This window comes from Bidens hawaiensis, unplaced genomic scaffold (genome assembly GCF_021521415.1).
Source record: "Bidens hawaiensis isolate Kalapana, Puna unplaced genomic scaffold, B.hawaiensis_p1.1 tig00024691_1, whole genome shotgun sequence".
NCBI classification, from domain to species: Eukaryota; Viridiplantae; Streptophyta; class Magnoliopsida; order Asterales; family Asteraceae; genus Bidens; species Bidens hawaiensis.
Window position 1 is genome coordinate 179,567 of NW_027493912.1, and position 21,370 is coordinate 200,936.

General features: G+C 34.3%; 3 protein-coding genes across 3 annotated transcripts; 1 reads left to right on the top strand and 2 right to left on the bottom strand.

The window, feature by feature from the left end:
- Window positions 1–3,124: 3,124 nt before the first annotated feature.
- LOC143569867 (signal peptidase complex subunit 1-like) lies at window positions 3,125–3,558 on the top strand. Its single transcript, XM_077055666.1, has one exon. The coding sequence runs from the start codon at window positions 3,155–3,157 to the stop codon at window positions 3,431–3,433; it is 279 nt and encodes a 92-aa protein (XP_076911781.1). The 5' UTR covers window positions 3,125–3,154; the 3' UTR covers window positions 3,434–3,558.
- Window positions 3,559–4,601: 1,043 nt separating this feature from the next.
- On the bottom strand, window positions 4,602–9,530 carry LOC143569873 (small ribosomal subunit biogenesis GTPase RsgA 1, mitochondrial-like). Its single transcript, XM_077055674.1, has 5 exons — window positions 8,849–9,530; window positions 7,168–7,389; window positions 6,884–7,078; window positions 5,767–5,960; window positions 4,602–5,007 (listed from the first exon to the last, which is right to left on the bottom strand). Exons 1-5 carry the CDS (start codon window positions 9,527–9,529, stop codon window positions 4,815–4,817), a joined length of 1,485 nt encoding a protein of 494 aa, XP_076911789.1. The 5' UTR covers window position 9,530; the 3' UTR covers window positions 4,602–4,814.
- A 1,006-nt stretch (window positions 9,531–10,536) lies between these two features.
- LOC143569876 (small ribosomal subunit biogenesis GTPase RsgA 1, mitochondrial-like) lies at window positions 10,537–15,507 on the bottom strand. Its single transcript, XM_077055678.1, has 5 exons — window positions 14,792–15,507; window positions 13,000–13,221; window positions 12,571–12,693; window positions 11,541–11,740; window positions 10,537–10,729 (listed from the first exon to the last, which is right to left on the bottom strand). The coding sequence occupies exons 1-5, from the start codon at window positions 15,401–15,403 to the stop codon at window positions 10,537–10,539; spliced, it is 1,350 nt and encodes a 449-aa protein (XP_076911793.1). The 5' UTR covers window positions 15,404–15,507.
- Window positions 15,508–21,370: the final 5,863 nt, after the last annotated feature.

A 21,370-nucleotide genomic window follows, 5' to 3' on the forward strand; every position in this document is an offset into this window, starting at 1 on the left:
TTAAACCGACAACAAATGGCAACTAATGACGACGTTGTTATGGTGATCGAAACAACAAGATGCCCCGATGTTTGGGTTCCGGCGGGCATCAAAAACCGGTTCCAACGGCTATATTACCGTTGGAACCGGTTACAACGGCTCTATTCTCTCTCAAAAACCGGTTCCAACGGCTATATTACCGTTGGAACCGGTTCCAACAGCTAATTTGACCAATGTTTGACTAATAAAAAAAACCCGCCGGAACCGGTTTTTTCGGGTAGGAACCGAACCGGTTACAATTAAGAACCGGGTAGGAACCGGGTTGGAACCGATGGGGACATACAAATAGGAGAACCGGGTACGATTTTCGGGTACAAAAATACCCAAACCGGGTATTGGGCCAACCGGGTAGGAACTGGAACCGGTTCCGGTTCGGTTCCACCAGTTAGGTTCCGAAACCGGTTTTTTTGTGCACCTCTAACTTGATTAGAGTCCGTCAACCCTTTTAGATGACGTGTTAACAATTTATGTTCTGGTGACACTATGATTGAGCTCGAGATGGTACCGGTACCGATTCTGAAAATCCCAATCTCGAAAATTAAAAACTTGGTACCAATTCAGTACCCGTACCGAAAACGCTCATCCATAAGTGACACAATATTAAAGGTGTGCCGATTATGGATGATAAGTTTTAAGCGAGTAAAAGTAAACATAATGTTCATGCAAAATTGTTTAAAAGGAAAAAAGTGATGTGACATGAGGGATGAGAAATGCATGATCGTTTTTTAATTTTGAGTAAATTGCGGTTTTCGGCCATCTGGTGTCCAAATCTGTAGTTTTAGTTAAATAATTTCAAATTTGTGATTTTCGTCCATGTGTTTTCATTTCCTTTGCAATTAAACCCAACCACACTAACACCGTTTAGTCTGCCCGTTAAACCTATTAGTATGCCCCTCACGTGAGGGACAGTTTTGTCCTTCAAACCCCCCAACCCCCACCCCCCAAATACACCCCCAACTTACCCATGGGGGGGGCTTGCGGATTAAGGTTGGGAAGAAAAATGTCAAAACTGCCCTAACGTGAAAAGACACATTGATGGGTTTAACGACCAGACTTAACGAGGTTAGTTAAATCGGGTTTAATTGCAAGTGAAATGAAACCACAATAAACGAAAAATCATAAATTTAAAACTATTTGACTAAAACCGTAAATTTAAAAAAAAAACATATAAACGAAAACCGCAATTCAGTTAACTATTGAAGTTATATGAAGTCTAAGGGCGTATTATGTAACTCATTTCACAAAGTGCATATATAAATATCATATTCTTCCCCAAATTCAGTTCTAACAGACGCCCTAAATTTTAGCCGTCGGATTTCATCGTAAGTCTTCTTCAGATCTCCATTTTATATCTGCCCTAATCTTATTCCTTACAGATCTCTGTTTATTAAAATTTTATTATCATTTTTCGGTACTCGTAGTGTATAATTTGACCTAAACCGTAACGGTTTGATGATTAATTAGGTATTTGTTTGATTAATTGCTAATCGGATCATAATTAGCACTTGTTGTTCGTTGTAGGTTAAGTTTGTAGTACTCGCTGTAATGATTTGTTGATTAATTAGGTATTTGTTTGATTAATCGCCAATCGGATAATAATTAGCACTTGCTGTTTGTTGCAGATTTAAGTTTGTTGAGTTTTGTAGTACTCGTTGTAATGATTTGTTGATTAATTATGTGTTTTGTAAGATTAATTGTTAATCGGATCGTAATTAGCTCTTGTTGTGCGTTGTAGATTTAAGTTGTTGAGTTTTATAGTACTCGTTGTAATGATTTGTTGATTAATTATGTGTTTTGTACGATTAGTTGTTAATCGGATCATAATTAGCACTTGTTGTTCGTTGTAGATTTAAGTTTTTGAGTTTGCTGGTACTTGTTGTGTGCAATTTAACCTAAAATGGAATGATTTGGTGATAAATTAGGTATCCGTTCAAATAATTGCAAATCGGATTATAATAAGCAATCGTTTGATTAATCGCTAATCGGATCGTAATTAGCACTTGCTGTTTGTTGTAGATTTAATTTTGTTGAGATTTCTGGTATAGTTTAAGCTAAAACGGAATGATCTGATGATAAATTAGCTATTCGGTTGATTAATCTCCAATCGGATTATAATTAGCACTTGCTGTTTGGTGTAGATTTAATTTTGTTGAGATTTCTGATACTCTTGATTTGTAATTTAACATAAAATGGACAGGTTTACTGATTAATTAATTATGTGTTTTGTGCGATTAATCTGTAATTGGATCGTAATTAGGGAAATCGATAGTTGATTTAAGTTTACTGTGTTTGATTTGACTATAAACGTTGACCGGTTTATGCTTATCAGCTTGCTTCGTTTATCAGTTCCTTATGTAGCTTGATGTTTCTGATCTTAATTGCACACATACAGTATGTTGATAACAATATAAAATTAAATGTGTTGCGGTGTTAAATTGGATTTACTTAGGGTTTGAGTTTAGACTTCACTTTATGCCTTTATGGTGAAATTGAGTTATATCAATTTATTAGATTTAAGTGCCCGTTAATTATGATTTTAATTCTTTGAATGCAATTATCTTATATATGATTGGTAACTACATGGAGGATTGTTTAATAGTATTAAATTAATACATTCAAGTTTTAAGTTAGTTTTTAAATCAAGTCTTTGGATTATTTTGTAGAATAACTATTGACTTTGTTCATTTGCAAGTATTAAGACCTTTGATTATATAAAAGTTTTTCTGTAAAAATAGGTTGATTTTAAGTTGTGTTATACTTATATCTCCAGTGGGTCAAACTTTGAAGTTTAAAACTTTTGCTAATAAATGAAACGGGTCAAAACTCGCCAACTGTGTACTCTCATGTTTAGAACATCCTAAATCACTTCCTTTTAAAAGTTAACTTGCGTTTTTACTAGTATGGCTTTTGTTTTGTATCTATTAAATTAATTTTTTTCATTGTGTGTGTTTTTACCATTGCGATATGGCTGTCGTCATTTAAGTCACCTTTTGGCGTGCTCAACCCTTAAAAAGTTGTAAAGATAAAAGACATCATCTCGACCCGTTATCCAACCTGTCGCTTAAAATGTGCTAAACTGATTATACTAATTACGATTCTGCCCTTTGACTAACAGATGGATTGGCAAGGACAAAAGGTAGCAGAGCAGCTGATGCAAATAATGCTGGTAATATTTGCAGTCGCAGCATTCATCACAGGCTATGTCGTTGGTTCATTTGAGTTAATGATATACGTGTACGCTGGTGGAGTCGTGTTGACTGTCTTGACCACAATCCCTAACTGGCCTTTCTTCAACCGTCATCCACTCAAATGGTTGGACCCAAGTGAGGCCGAAAAGCATCCTAAACCACAGGTTACTGCTCCAGTTTCAAAGAAGAAAACCGGCAAGAAGTAGACGTCGGTTGGCTGGTTATATCAGAACTGATGTTTTTCGGTTTTTAAAAAATGTTTAGCTGGATAAACCATTTATAACCAGGATTAGATTTTTATGATGGTGAGAAATGAAATGTCTTGATGTCATTAGCTGATTTTTGGTTGGTGCATGGTTTTTAGTAAACGCGTCGTTAGAACAATTAATCTTACTTGGTTTGTGAAGTTAATGATTCGGTTTGAAACTGATTAAAACAGTTTGAACGAAAACCGATTAAAGTTGAACTTAAAAAAGGTAAACAAGAACTTAAATTTATAGTTAGTAAAAGTATTTATGTTCTATTTTTGGTTTATATGTTGTTCCAAGTGTCTTGAATAGAGACTTTGCATACATGTGTGTTATAATTGGTTAGATAATTTAAGTTCCAACTCACCTATGAGTAAAGGTGTATAAACCAGGGTTATTACAAACCCAGTTCGGTATGATTCGACTTCAACCAATGTTTAACCGGTTTTTGTCTAACTGGTTGGTTTTCAAGTAGAAAAAGAATGATTTGGTTCCAAACTAGTTATGGCTTTTTACTGGTTTCAACAAAGGGTTTCTAACCCGATCACTAACCAGCGGGTTCGGCTCGGTTCAGTTCCGAACCGTTTTTTGCCAAACTGGTATCAATTCCAAATTACCAACAGCTTCTGGTTCCTCAACCAGTTTATTGCGCACACAAAAGGAGCGTAACGACTGGAAACATCTCTGAAAGTTTTGACGTGACTTCATAAACGTATGGGTCAAAAATTTGGTCGATATAAGAACGGAAATAGATATAAACACACATGAGCACAAGAAAATTGCAAAAACACCTCAACGTCTTTAGGAGTCGCTTTGTCCACACGTGGTCAAAATTAGTCGAATATAGGGTCTAGAGAAGACTGATATGTAAAGATATCAGAAGAATAAACATTATGAATGATTTGCATTATTAAAATGCTATCTGCAAAAGATTAGAGATGCATTTTGTCATGTTATACTTAAAGCTTATTTGGTTGTTAGATAGAGTAACACCTCGTGTAAGTGGCTCTCGTCTCATGCCTCGTAACCTAAATGTCTCGAAGCGCATTACTTTTTAAAAACAAAAGTTTTAACTTTTTTCACAATAAAAAGTTAGCTTCAAAATAGTCCCAATAAGAAATTTCATATTTGACCATTTAAGATTCGAGAAGCAGCGGATCTAGTTTCTACATTAGCCTTTACAAAATGTGTACAAATGAGCATATCACAGTCACTGAGTCAGCTTCTCACACAATCTGCTACTTAAGCCACGTCATCATCCGAGACACTAAAAGCATACTAACCACGATAAAACCTAGTATTTACGACTTACTATGTTGTTGAGCAAGTGTGGCATGTTTTACTGTTTCTCATTCTCCATTGCCCGAATGACTGGATCATCGTGTAGATAGCTTTCATCATCTTCATCTTCAAGTTCGTTCTCCAAGTCATGAAGTATAGATTGATTAGTCGTCTTACGAGATTGTCTCCTGTGTTTCTTAGGCTCCAGTCGGGGCTCAGCTTGCTTGACTCCCATATCTCCCATTTTGAATCTGCATTAGTCAAACGGCCACGAGTCAAAATGAGCAAGTCGAATGGTCATACAGGTTAGTTGACCAAAACACTCTTTGTTCAAAAAGTGACAACTTTACTGTTTCTTTAAACTCATTTTTTATCATTTGTTTTTCAATTTAAGGAGTAAAATATCAAGAACGAGCTGGCTCACGAGCCTATCATTTCTATAATTTTTATTTAATAAATTAAATTATAACAAAACAATATATCTTGTTTATATATTAAAACTATTACTATGAATGTATATAAATTAATTAATATACAATAATCAAGCCCAGTCAAAGCCGAGCTAGAACATGGAAAACTACCCACGAGCAGAGAGCTCGAACTTTAGAAACGGGGCAAGAAACAAGCTAAGCTCGAGCTCTGCTAAGTTTGCTTGCATCGCTAGTTGTGTAAAAGTAAGATTGCAAACAATGTAATATTTCAGTAAGAATATAATCATTTTAGTACGTAAAAATGATTGTAGAGGTTTTATGCATTAAAGATACTGTTTAAACAACCGATGACCCGTTTGACCATTTCTCTCTATGGGTACCTTTTTCGATTTTACCCGTTTGAGCATCTAAAAAAACGTAATCTGGTGATCTGATTCGACTCATTAATCAGAAAACACGTCATAAGACTATAACAAGTTATCTTTAAGCTAGGTAACATCCTCCTATTAGCGAACAAAACTGACTAAAATTTCATACTTGTAATTTTAAAATATTTATGTAAGAAGATTATGAGCACACCTGACATCACCCTCTCGTTTGGTTCCAACAGTTCGCATCTGGAATTCTTTTCTGATTTTGATCTCGTCAAGCAACTGGAAATAGTACTGATATCTTTCCCAGTCAGTTTTCACAAGGCAGTCAGGTTCGCCAATATGCAAACAATTACTGAATGCACATTTCAAAGGTTGACTTTCTGAAAGAATTTTGCGAACCTGATAGTAACAGAAGTTCAACAAGTCGATAAAGAAAAATAAATCATTATCATTATAATTGTAAAAGCAAAAAAATTAGATCCCAACAAGAAAAGGTGGCAAACAAGTTGGGTTGACCATTCTAAACACTTTGTCCAGAAAACATTACATAGTAGACTTTTTTACTTGTTTGACCCATCTGACGTGTTTTCTACTAAGCTACTATTTTCACTGTACCCATTCACAATATACAAAACAAGACTCAAATCAACCCATTCATAGATGATGGGTAAGACTGTAAACGAACCGACCATTCAGTTAAATGTTCTGCGCGAAGCCCGTTCATGTTTGTTTATTTAATTAACGAACAGATAAGAGCAAAACTTTTTGCTCATTTAGTTAAAACGAATATGAACGTTCGTTCACTTATGCTCGTGGGTTCGTTTGTGTTTGTTCGTTATAGTTTGTTTAGGTTTGTGTATTCATTTAAATTGTTAGGCCAATTACACTTTAGTCCAGTCTTATTAAATTAAAATATCATCCACCACAATTAAGCATAGTTTTTTTAAATATATAGCAATATTCACGTTTACTTTTAATTAGTGTTTGCTCACTTATGAATGCTGTACTCGTTCATCTATGATTCAATTACATTTGTTCATTTACGTTCATGAACGGTTCATGAACACTATTAAGTATTAACAAATGAACATGGACACCTTTTTTTAATGAACAAACACGAACAAGAGAAATCGGTCTGTTAACAGTTTGTGTTTAATCATTTGTTCAGTTAAAGTTCAACGACTGAACACGAACATGCCCCTGTCTCGTTCTCATTCGGTTTTGTTTTCAGGCCTATTAATGGGTCAAAATAGCCACCTTTACCAACAAGCTTGGTGTGAGAATTAAACCGAGAGTTTGCTAGCAAGTTTGATAAGACCGACCTCTGGGAAGCAGAGTGCAAGGGACTGTTTTGTAACTTTCGTCAAACTCGGTTGATTAAAACCAGGAGTGTCTGCAACATATCCTCCACCAGATAACGGAAGCAAAGACACATGGCGAGTAGTGTGTTTTCCTCTGCCACTTCTTGCTGACACTTCACCAACACGTTGATCTTCAAGCCACTTGCTTCCTGAAATCTGTTACATGTGAAATGAAGCAGAATTAATTACAATCTGGACATTTAAATAAACGAACTACAAACAGGGATGAGATCTTAGTATCTTACAGAGTTGGGCCAGTCATCCAATTCTGCAGGCCCAAAGCCAAAGTGATTGCTTCTCAACGCGTTAATCAAACTAGACTTTCCAACACCACTTGGACCCACAATTACAGAGGTCTGATCTCTTAAGTTGAACTGCAGGGTATCAAGTCCGGTTTTGGTCTCGACACTGCAAATAACCGGTTCATAACCCCAGTTGCGAAGCTTGGATTTCCATGAAGTCACAGTCTGCAATAAGATAAAGGAAACTTTGAGTCATGTTCAAAATAATATACACCTTGAGCGGGTAATGAGCCTAATTGTATATCTAGTGACTCTTGCCATCCAAGAAGTAATGCAGACTTCTTATGAAACCAAAAATATTATGCAGAAACATACAGAAATGGCAGATTATTGCATTAACTTAAATGAATAAAAACATGACCTAATTATATGTCATAATCAGATATTGTAGAGTTACCGATACTTCATATGCTACTACAATCCATGGAATCAAAAGTATTATGAAGAAACTAACAGAAATGGCAGATTATTGCATTATCTTAAATGAATATAGAACCCGGCCTAATTATATATGACAATCAGATGGTGTCTAGTACTAGAAGCTGATATACCTACTAACATCATGAAATGGCATATATTACAGATAACTAACAGAAATGGCAGATTATTGCATTATCTTAAATTAATACAGAACTTGACCTAATTATATATGATAATCAGATAGCGTCTAATGCTAGAAGCTAATATACCAAGAAACATCAACGTAACAAGATAGAAGCAACTAACAGAAATGGCAGATTATTGCATTATCTTAAATGAATACAGAAATTGGCCTAATTATAAATGATAATAAGAGTGTCTAATCCTATAAGCTAATATACCTAGAAAACATCCATGAAACAGAATATATATATTGAAGAAACTAACAGAAATGACAGATTGTTGCATTATAATCTTAAATGATCACAAAAATTGACCTATTATATGTGAATATGTGATAATCATATAGTGTCTAACTCTAGAAGCTCATATACCTAATAACATCCAGGAATCCAGATATATTGCAACTAACAGAAATGGCATATTATTGCATTATCTTAAGCAAATACAGAACATGACCTTATTATGTATATGATTATCAAATGTGTCCAATACTAGAAGCTAATATACCTAGAAACATACACAAAACAGAATATATAATGAAAGAGTTAACAACAGTGGCAGATGATTGTATTATGCTAATTAAAGGAATACAGAATATGATCTAATTATATGTAATAAACAGGCAGTGCTTGACTCTAAGCTAACATACCTAGAAACATCCATAAAAGTTATGAAACCAGATATATTATTAGCAACTAACAGAAATAGCAGATTATTACATAATCTTAAATAAACACAGAATTTGACCTAATTATATATCATAATCAGATAGTGTCTACTGTCTAACCCTAGAAGCTAATATACCTTAAAACATCTATGAAACAAGATCTATAATATAACAAGTAAATAACAGAAATAGCATATTATTAAATCTAATAATTACACTACTTGATTCACACAATTAGCACGCTTTTTTAGTCTACTTTCTAAATCTAGAAGCTAATATACCTATATACATTCATAAAACAATGTACATTACAAGTAACTAACATAAATAACAATAATTCAGCATCATATATACCTCTTCATCTACAAGCTCCGCCTTGTTCAACGCAAGCGTAACCGGCATCCTCGTCGACTCCGCCTCAACCAAAAACCTAGTAAGCGAAAACTCCTCCGTCTTCGGCTGATCCAACGAGAACAACACCAGCAGATGATCCACATTCGCCACCGGCGGATCGAGTATCTCACTCCTCCTCTCGAACACATTCTCTATCATTCCTCTTCGATCAATCCAATCGATCGAACCGACTAACACCGTATCACCTACTAATACTCTCCTCTTAATCTTCTTCAACAAATTCCTCACTACACATAACAATTCCACTCCACTACCTTCCGATTCATTTAAACTATTCGATTCATTTAAACTATTATTATTATTATCAGGTTTATTCGATTCGATAACAACGCGCATGAAATTAGCTTGCGCCGAGGCGACTTTACCAACGGCTTGATCGGAAGCCAGACGGAGGTTATCAACGGCGTTAAGTGACGGCGTTAACGATAACGACGAGAAGTGTTTAACGGCGTCACGTGCTTTGAGCACGTGCTTGCTCGGCGGTTGAGATTTACGCGTTAGGTTTTCGCGGTGTCTGGAGAGTGTACGGAAGGTGGATGAGTAAAGGCGGATGGACGACGGAGAGATGAACGGAGTGTGGTGGTGGTGGTGACGGAGGAGTGTGAAGGAGAGTGACGTCATCGGTGGTTTATACGGTGGTGATTAGTGTTAGTGTGAGTGTGAGCTGATTGAAGGAGTAATTTGATTGTACTGGTAGTGTGCAAAATGTCGTCGTTTTGGTTGTGTATTCCTTTTTGTTTCTACGTTCTTCCTTACAAACATTTTTATATTCAGTTTTATACATACACTAACATATTTTAGCCGGAAATACCACTGAATTTAATTGGAATTTCACAGAAAACCGTTGATTATGGCTGAAACCTTATTTGAAAAGGCCGATTAAGTCCGATTAATCTTGATTTTGTCTGGATTAGCTTAAAATTAATCAGCGAAATAGGGACTAACGATTAATCAGGGATTAATCGTCGCCTAGTCGGGATTTTTGCAACACTGGATGTACATTACTGTTTATTTTTAACGACCAACGAATCTTTCAAATTGACTACCGGCTAAATTCACCAGATCGTGATACACCAGTCTCTCAATCCAGGGAAAACTCTCACCTAAGCCAACGCCTGTGAGCACTCGCCCGAAGGCACGATAGTGTAGTGAGATAAAACTCGTTAAGTTTAATAACTCAACTAGTAAACATCATGTACTCGTCTAGTCTCTCCATAATCACCTGGCGTCGCTAAAACTAAAAAATGAATGAACGAACTAACTTTATATCACATAAAACATCAGGTCTCTTTCTTACAACTTCACCTCACCTCACCTCACTAGATAGATGTACTAGATAGATGTAAATTACGGCATTCCATATGGTATTAAAAAACATATATGTGAATACATCAAAACACACAATTGATTTTTCACCACTGTGACGTGGCAAATGTCATGTCACCATTTTACATGCTAAGGTTTCTCGCATGCAATGTTACAAAACTAAAAGTAACAAAAGGGTGAAACTAAATTACATGTAAAATCCTTACTGCTAAACCAATGTTACTTGTTGTGATTCCGTCCTCGGACGAACAAATAAAACCCAGTATTTACGAATTACTTTGTCGTTGAGCAAGTGGCATGATTTACTGTGTCTCAGTCTCCATTGCACGCATGATCGGATCATCATCTAGATAGCTTTCGTCGTCGTCATCTTCAAGTTCGTTTTCCAAGTCATTTAGTATAGACTGATTAGTGGTCTTACGCGATTGTCTCCTATGTTTCTTAGGATCGAGTCGCGGTTCAGCTTGCTTGATTCCCATATCTCCCATTTTGAATCTGAGTATAATTCCAAGTCAAACAGGTTAGTTGACCAAAACAGTTTTTTTGTTCAAAAAGTGACAACTTTACACTTTACTTTTTAAACTCTTAATATTTTTCTTGTCTTATGTAAGCATGTAAATGAACCAAACGAACATGAACATACAATCAAACACAGTTTTTTGTTCATGTTCGTTTATTAAAAAAATGGGCATGTTTGTGTTCGTTTATGTTCATTCCTTTAAACCTAAACAGTTCACGGGATGTAAACAAACACAAATGAACATAAACAAACAAATTTAAACAACCATAAATGAACATAAGTTGGCACTAATGAACACAAAAGAACAAGTGCAATGCATCACAATTCACCCCAAAACACATCTAAATTAGTTGTTTAATTAAAGGAGCTCCGTTTATGTTTATGTTTATATAATTATAACTAGTTTAATATTTATTAAAAATTAAATGAACATAAACAAACGTAAATGAACAGACATATATGGACGTTCACGAACAAAATGCGTGTTCATGTTCGTTCGTTTAACTAAATGAACAAAATAATTGTTCATGTTCATTCGTTTAATTAAATAAACGAACATGAACGAACTTCCTAGTTCCCACCGAACAGTTCATGAACGTTCGGTTGATAAAGACGTTATCTTTAAAGAATAAAGATGAGACTAAATAACATCCTGACTAGTTAGTAGTTACAGAACAAACTGACTAAAAAGTTCATACTAAATATTAATTCAAGAAGATTATGAGCACACCTGACATCACCCTCGCGTTTGGTTCCTAGAGTTCGAAACTGAAATTCTACTCTCACTTTGATCTCTTCAAGCAAATGGAATAATGTTTATATCTTTTACACTTAGGTTCCACAAGGCACCATGCAGGTTCCTCAAGGCAACACGCGGGTTCCTCAACGCACCACACGAGTTTCACAACACATCCGGGTTCCTCAATATGCAAACAATTACTAAATGCACATCTTGATAGTTCATTGTTCGAAAGAATTTTCCGAACCTGATAATAACCGAGGATCAATGAGTCAACAAAATATAATGATCATGTAATTGTAAAAGCCAGCTAGATATATAGGTTATACCATATAGTAAAAAACTTCTAGGTAGTTTTCAAACCAAAAATAAACAGAAAAAATGACTAAAATGTCCATTTTGACTACCATAATTCCCAAAATGTCCATTCAAATCCCACCGGTTTTATTATGTTCAGCTCAAAACCAACCGGACCGCCTAATTATTCTACCCCAATGATTGAGCACCACATGTCAAGAGTGTTTCTCGTCGGCCACCTCCTCTTTTGACCGCCCGACAAAAAATGTACCCGGCACCGGGTGGATTTTTCTAGGCGTCGTGTGGTTTTTTCTAGACGATTATTGGATTAATCTAGGCGCCGCCAGGTTTTTCATATTCAAATCCTTTGAAGAATTATTTTTTCATATAATAAAATATTTGATGCTATATGAAAACTTAGGTATATAAAAAAATAACCAAACAATTTTCATAACTTACGTTGTAATATCTTTTGATAATAAGGATTTTTTTTTGATAATATCATATTATATGAAAAAAAACAATTTTAGCGAACATAGACGAATGAACAAATATAAATGAATGAACATAAATACACGTTCACGAACGCAGATGGACGAACGAGATGCTTGCTCGTGTTCGTTATGTGTTCATGTTTGCTTGTTTATTAAATAGACGAACATAAACGTTTTTCCCGGCAAACGGTTCACCGAACGTTCGGTTCGTTTACAAGACTGACCTCTGGGAAGCAAAGTGCAAGGGACTGTTGTGTAACTTTCAATAGACTCAGTTGATTAAAACCAGGAGTATCAGCAACATATCCTCCACCAGATAATGGAAGCAAAGACACATGTCGAGTCGTTTGCTTTCCTTTGCCAGTTTTCGTTGACACTTCACCGACACGTTGATCTTCATTCCTGAAATCTGTTACATGTGAAATGAAACATATTTAATTACAATTTTAAAGTTTAAATCAATGAACTACAAACAGACGGGGCCGGCTTTTAAGGTGTGCGAGTAGCACCCTCGGCCGAGGCATATTTTTTTATTTGGGCCAAAAAAATTTCATATGTTTTGTTTATACATACATATATTTAAATAATAAACCTTAAATAATATGACTGGATTTTGATCATCTTAAAATTATGGGCCTTTTTATCTTGGTTCGGCCGAGATATATAAATTCTCAGAGACGGCCCTGCAAACAGAGTTGAGATCTTAGTATCTTACAGAGTTGGGCCAATCATCCGCTTCGGCAGACCCGAAACCAGAGCGATCGCTTCTTAAAGCATTAATCAAACTGGACTTTCTGACACCACTTGGACCCATAATTACAGAAGTCTGATTTGTTAACTTCAATTGCAGAGAATCAAGTCCAGTTTTGGTCTCGACGCTGCAAATGATCGGTTCATAGCCCCATATGCGAAGTATGGTTTTCCATTTAGTCACAGTCTGCATTAAAATAATAATCCATGAAACTAAAAAGTATCAAAAATGAACATACAGAAATGCAGATTATTGCATTATCTTAAATGAACACAATATTTGACCAAACTATCTATATCTATACTCTCTAATAAAAACCTGACATTTTACCACTTGTCACTCCCACATTAATCCTCACAACTTTAAAACCAACTAAATCTCTAAAATCCTTCATTACCATTTATTTGTTAATTAATTAAATATTAATATGAAGGATGGAAATAAATAAATAAATATCTAAAGAATTTTAAACACTACTGTACAACGGTTATCTCTTAATATGCATGAAAAGTTTATTTTTTTTGTATTTCGCTTAATTATTGAACATTATTTTTGTCATCAATTGCGGGTATAGTACACGGGTCTCAAGCTAGTAAGCAATAAACAGATATTGTAGAGTTACAATGCTAGTATGCTACAAGTAATCCATGAAACCGAAAGTATTACGAAAGAAACTAAAATATACGGCAGATTATTGCATCATCTTTAATGAATACCGAATCTGGCCTAACTATATGTGATAACCATATATACAGACTTTGACCTAATTATATGTAGAATGGTAAATGAACTGAATCGAACAAGGTTTTGTTCATGTTCGTCTGTTAAGCTTGTACTGGACAAACCGCGGTTCACGAACAACTAACTGAACGAAACCTATTGCTAATGTTTGTTCACTAAAGAAATGAACTTGTTCATGAACCGTTCACAAACGCAAACGAACGAGACACATGAACACAAACAATGTGTTGTTATTTGATTTGGCTAACGAAGAATAGCTAGTGCCAACGATTGGTCCGACTACCAAGTTTGTGTTTGTGAATTATTTAACATTCATATTCATATGTTAGTTCTATATATATATATATATATATATATATATATATATTAATTAATCACATATTACTCATATACATTTGTGTTTAATAGTAAACAATTTTGCTTAAATCTTTATGATAAGATTAGAAAATTAGTCACTAAAAAGCAGGGGAGGGTCACAGGGTGTGCGAGCCGCACCATCCGCCGGGCACATAAGTTTCGGGGGTACAAACTTTTTTTATACATATTACATATATATGTTTTTTGGTGTTAAAAAAAAGGTTATTTACAATGGTTTATGAGTTAATTACATGCTCAGAATGGTTTCTATTTATAATAAATCGGTCGATAAAAATTTTATACATGTACGCTAGCGAATAAAAAAAAATCGTTAAGGCATACGAGCCTTTTTATTTTGACTCGGCCGAGGTATTTAAATTCTCGGAGACGACCCTGCTAAAAAGTACAAAAAACCTAACAAACAAAAACTAACCAACATAAACAGACTTAAACGAACATATATGAACACATTATCAATTGTTTACAAACACAATTGAACGAATACGTCCTCTTTTCGTGTTCAGCCATTTAGTTAATCGAACAAAACCCCTTGTTCATATTCGTTCTTTTAATAAATGAACGAACATAAACAAACTTTCCAGCTAAACGTTTGGTTCATTTACAGCCCTAACTACGTCAATAACATTATCATGTATACCTTTTTATCAACGAGATCAGCTTTATTCAAAGCAAGCGTAAACGGCAGCTTCGTCGACTCAGCTTCAACCAAAAACCTAGTAAGCGTTTTCGCCTCCGGTATTGGTTGATCCAAAGAAAACATAACAAGTAGATGATCCACATTCGCTACAGGCGGATCGGTTACTTCCGTCCTCCTCTCAAACACATTCTCTATCATTCCGCTTCGCTCAGTCCAATTGATCGAACGCAATAACACCGTGCCGCCTACTAACACTCTCCTCTTAATCTTCTTCAACAAACTCCTAACTGAACATAACAACTCCACTCCATAATATTCTTCTTCATGTTCTAACTTATTAAGTTTATTCGGTTTAATTACAACGCGCATGAAGTTCGCTTGAGCTGACACGACTGTTCCGACGGATTGGTCCGGCGTTAGACGGAGGTTATCGTCGCCGTTAAGTTTAACGGCGTCACGTGAGTTACGTAGATGCTGCTCAGCTTTTTTCATCACGGTTTCGCGGTTTCTGGAAACGGCAAACGTGAGTTGACGGAAGTGGTAACGGTAACGTCGTACGGACGGTGGTGTGAACGGCGTGTGGTGGCTGGTCGGAAATGAAAGTGACGTCATCGGTGGTTGTTAGGGTTTATGCGGTGGTTTTTATCGGGCATGCATTTGAAACGTTGTCGTTTTGCTTGCTTTCTTTCATTTTAATTCTACGTTTTTTCTTCAGGCGTACGGGGCTTGTTTTGACTTTTGACTTACAAGGGATTGAGCTTGAGCTTTTTTCCTAAAAGATTAGCTCAGCTTGTGAATAGTTTTTCAAGCTCGGACTCAAATCGTATTCAGCTCTTTTTCTAAAGTCCGAGTTTGGGTCGTGAGTTGTTTTTGGCAGCTTGGCTCGGGGTTGACACGTTTATTATTTATTAACGAGTTGTTACAGCCGGTACTGTAAACCAAAGTATTATCGGTCACTGGCATCGCAGCGGTGACTAGGTGAAACCTGGACGTTGGTAAAACCTAAGCTTTGACCTGAGCGTTGTTGTGGTGAGTTAAAGCGAATTTGATCGATTTTAGTTACGTACGTTACATTACAGAAATTAAAGCCTATTTTTTAAAAAAATAAAATAAAAGATGAAGTGGACATTGATATCGTGCCACTTGGTCCAATAATAACTCAAGCGACACCAAACTTTGATTTTATTATATAGTAATTAATACATATACATTTTATTATCATTATTTATATATTATTATGAAAAAAAATGAGCTAGCCTAAGAGCCGAGCTCGTTTAGTACCTTAAACGAGCCATAGCTAGGTCGAGTTTGGTTGTGAAGTGTTAACTAAATACATATAAATCCAAAATATGCGAAACTTAAAGAAAAATAAGGCTCGTGAAGGCAGGCACAATGAGCCTAAACAAGTTTCCCACACACATAGGGGCTTGAGCTCAGGCTCGATCACTAAACGATCTTTATTTAAGGCTTGTGCTCGGCTAGTTTCGAGCTTTTTATTGATCTGAGCTTGAGTAACTTGGCTAGTTTGCACCCGTAGCTAAAATATTGTTTGTAAACACACATTGATTTGAATGGTTGTTTTGTGGAGTACGATGTATCTTCTAAATTTTAGTGTTAGACGAAAAATTACTCACCTTAACCAATAACCATCATGCTTATTTGGTGTTGAATGATTGGTTGGTTTTGAACAGGTGTATGATTTTATTCCTAAAATGCGAAAGCTCAATCTCTCGTATGTCAAAACAAGCTCAATCTTTTGCTTGTTTTCGTGATTTCCCTTTATATGTCTCTCTATTTTATATATTATTCAAATATATAATAGGAAAATTGGATTTTAATAATCCCAACTTTACGCAGTTGGCCGATAATAATCCCAACTTTGAATATAGCTGTCACTGGTCCCAACTTTCACACTATTTGTTTTCATTAGACCTCCGTTAAAAAAACTTAACGGCGTTAAGTTTTTTTCAAATTTCATACTGATATTTTAGGGCTTTTGATCGGAATGAGTATACGAGTCGAATGATGTAAAACTTACCTCCAAACAGTGGTCCAAACGACTAAAGGATGCTTCAGTTCCGGTGTTTAAACTATTAATTAACAAAAATCAAGTTGTATGAAGCGCTGTTTAGAGTTAAGTTTTATATCAATCGATTCGTGTTCTCATTCCGATCAAAAGCCCTAAAACATCAATTTAAAACTTGGAAAAAACTTAACGTCGTTAAATTTTTTTTAACGGTGGTCCAATGAAAACAAATAACATGAAAGTTGGGACCAGTGACGGCTATTTTCAAAGTTGGAATTATTATCGGCCAACTGCGTAAAGTTGAGATTATTAAAATCCAATTTTCCTATATAATATAAGAGGGAGGTATCCTAAGTAATTTTTTTTTTACAAAACATACCGAGTGTGAGATAATAACACAACTTATGTATAATACCATGTAGAAGACACGACCGTATGTACTTAGATATGCAACTTTATGTATGCATAATTAACTACCGTATATGTTCAAATCACACATTTTCTATGTGACTAATGACAAAACAAATTTTCATAAAAACACTGGATTTATTAATTTATTATACATCTTTGAGTACAAAGAGAAAGAAGAAACTGAATTAAGTAGCATTAGTTTATACAATTACAAGTATACAACTATATGGCAAATCTGAAATACTAGGAATGCACGATGTTCAGAAGGAAAGCTCGTTCGTCCATGAAAACGACATGTCCGATATGACATTCGTTTGGTTGGATTTAGGATGGAGCTTGATTTAAGAATTTTAACTAGTCGAACTGATGTTGTTCTTGTACTTGGACTTTTATTATAGAATATCATGTATTTTTATATTATTTTTAAATTAAAGTTGTATTTTAAGAAATTATAGGGTTAACTGGTCAATACGGTACAACCAGTTGTACCAAATGAAGAGTCATGGTATATCAAAGAACTGAAGGTCTATTATTTAATTTAAGTCAAATACTAATTTTTAACTATTTTTGTTCTTTGCCCTCATATCTTTTAGATAAGTTTCAAAGCTCAATTTTTTTAATTTTTATCATGAATGAATGCTAAATATGTAACTACATATCTCCATCATAATAACATATTGCATAATGCATATCATATAACTAAATTAAAAGTCTTATATATACCCATTATATAGCCAAAACTTTTGATATCAATATACAAACAAACGAGTGATCGTGAACAAATCGTTTATTAAAATTAAAAGAAACGTCATCTTCTATATTTATAACATATAAATCGTATAAAACGTAGCTAGGCTCGAGTTGTACCTTAGACAAAAACAAAGTTGTGGCCGAATTGCTCCCCTCGCTTCGTTCTCTAAACTCCGAACTTACCTTATTTGTTACCAAAGTTTCAAGGTATAAATAATACCTCATTTGTCCTCCCATTTCCCTTTATAACTTTATAGTGTCATCAATTTTTTATTCAATAAAAACTACATTGTATTTATTAGTAAAAACTAGTTTTGATTTGGTGCGTACTTCCTTATAACCGAAAAAACCGAACCATTTGTAACTAAAACTGCTCCAATACAAAAATTAAAATCCAAGACATCGGTTATAGGCGCAGTTTTGACTCATGATCGAACTAGACCTACTCATGCTTATCCTTGTATGTTTAATTTAAATGTATTAGCTACATATTTACATAATAACAATCATAATAAATTATTAATTACATCATACCTTTTAGTTTTATAAAAAAAATTGAAAGGGATTATGAGTTAAGCAAGCATAGGGTCAATGGGTTTAAGACGTTAGAATATTAGCAACTCCATTAACAAAATCTAACAAACATCTGACCTTTGTATCAAATGGAAAGCCATTATAGATTTAGAATCTATGTTTTGTTGATAAAGCTTTTGGTATTGTATAAAAGACCTTATCCAAATGCACATTAAAAGAGGCAGATATAACTAAATGTGTCACTAGATGTTGGTGAGGTATGGTAAGGCTTTGACCATGGTTAATGTATGTTTGTGACGGGGTACCATGGTCAAGTAGCTCTAAATTTTCTATGGGGAAAATATCAAAATCTCTATTTATCTTAGAATGACCACCTTTAAATCTTGTTGAATCGATGACTTTTAATCATTACCCGACAGGGTTTTTAAATAACCGGATTTTGTCGTGCCAAAAATCTGACTTGAAGCTAAAAACTCATCTCGTCGGAAGCCAAACACGACATCGTTGGAAACCAAGAAGAATCTTGTCGGAAGTAAAAAAATCCCGTTAGTAGACGACATAAGTCTCGTTGTACACCAAAATAATATCTCGACAGATTCCTAAATGGTCATGTCAGCTCCGACGATGGTTTATTTAAAAAAGCTATCGACTTATGACGCAAAACAAAATCTTATTGGTTAAATATCTTGTTGGCTAATAATTAAAAGGTGTGATTGTCCCACGAGATTGAGAGTGGATATTAATCTATTATGTCAAAAAAGCTAGTCAAATTAACATTTTATTTACTTTGATAGTTTGATTAAATGTACATTTTGATTATTTTCCTATTATTTTAGTATTATCTATTATTTGATATGCGCTTTTTGTCCGTCATAAATAAGAGTGACCTAGTTCGCCAACCAGTCTCCATACATATTTGTGTGGTGTTTGTCTAGTATCTAATACTTGTTTTGTATATTATGTGAATTGTTGAGAGTTAATATAATTACAATTAAGTGTCAAAGTATATGTTGATTGACTTATTGCACATAAACATAATGCATTGAAATATCTATCATTTAAGAGGTATTATTTTAGTATAGACAACGTTGGACTCGGTGGTGGATTCCAAAGGTTCTAACCATGGTTAAATGTCTATGTAATCACCATGTCAACACCCCTATCTCTTTAGTATTTTAGAAAAACTAATCACTATCTACCCTAAATTAATATGGTCAGAGAATATTTAAAACTTGTTTATTTATAATATAAATCATATTTTATGAATTTAAAAGTCACACGTCTGGAACCATAAGAAATTGTGATGGTAAATTTCGAGAAACTATAAGAAATTCAATAGAAAATAAACTAAGCTTTCGGTTCATGCTAAATATGTTGGATCGTAAACGAATCGTGTTTGTGTTTGATAAATGAGTCGTCCAATACGCTTGATTAACGATTCGTGTTTATTTGATAAATGGGTTGTGTTTTATTTGGGACGTATATAAATGGGTTAATATTTTTTTAAAAATAAATAAGGTTTGTTGTAATTATCTTTATCATAGTTTAAAACTAAAAAAAACTGTATTACCTAATTTTGTTGGTACTCTTATTCCATCATCTCATGACATGATGCCAAATGGCATAATTTTGTTCATGGAGGACTCAATATCGAATCAAAATGCTATAAATAGAATTATAAAACATCAACCCCTAGTTTCATCAATGGTTGGCAAAAAATATTGCAGGCCACGAATGAAGCTTTCTCACCTTAAATCATGATGTCTTTATATTTTAACTTTATGTGCATGTTTTTCTTTAGCTAGCACTTTAAATATCTACCATTGAATTATTATTCTTATGGCAAACTAGTATTTCTATTTTATAATACAATCTTATAATTTATCTATGATAAATATAAAACATACAAAGTGAAAATGAATATCCAAGCTCTTATTTAATATGAAACATTCTATGTAAATCTTATGTCAAATGTGCATACGAAAATAAGATGTGCGAGATTCATATAAGTAGAGCGAAATAATGAATACAAGAAATTTGTGTACGTGTGTGTGGGGTGGGGTGGGGTGGGGTGGGGGTGGGGGGATTATGGATTGGCTGTAGTGGGGCGATCCGACACGATGGGAGGCATAATATGAGAAGTCTGTATATTGGAGGCTGAATTTGACTTTCGATGACACGATGCACTCAAAAACCAAAATTAACCAATTAAAATTAGTTTTTAATATGTTTGAGCTTTGGGCTTTAGTTTTAAAGGGTGAACATTTAGACTAAAAAAAGAGTTATTTATTTATTACACAAAAATTTGGCCCACCCATTAGGCCTTCCATTTGGCCTTCTAGGGTGAACATATAAGATATTTCGCCTCACGTTCCAGTAACTTATTTTAAACGTATTAACTATGGACAAGAGTAAAACTTTACAATAATTAAATAATTAAACGTGAAACAATCTATGATAAATAATCTCCTTGACAGTATTCACTTGACAACTAAAAACAAATTTATAAGTTTATCATGAGTAAAACACTAAAATACAATATATTGATAATATAATATTATAGAAGGAGAAATATTATGTGCTATATAACATGATATTATTTGTACCAATAAAAGAAAGAACGGTATTGTATTGTCAATATTTGTAGATATTCGCAATATTTATTAAATGGCTACAAAAAATAGAGAAAGTCTGACAAATGAGTTGAACCATCGAAACAAGTGGATGTTATTTCATGTTTTAGTTTAGGATAGAAATACAACTTATTACTCAACCCTTCTATATATTATACATGTTATTCACATGTATGTATATATTTGTTTGTAAACATTAACACATATGCTAAGACAATATCATAT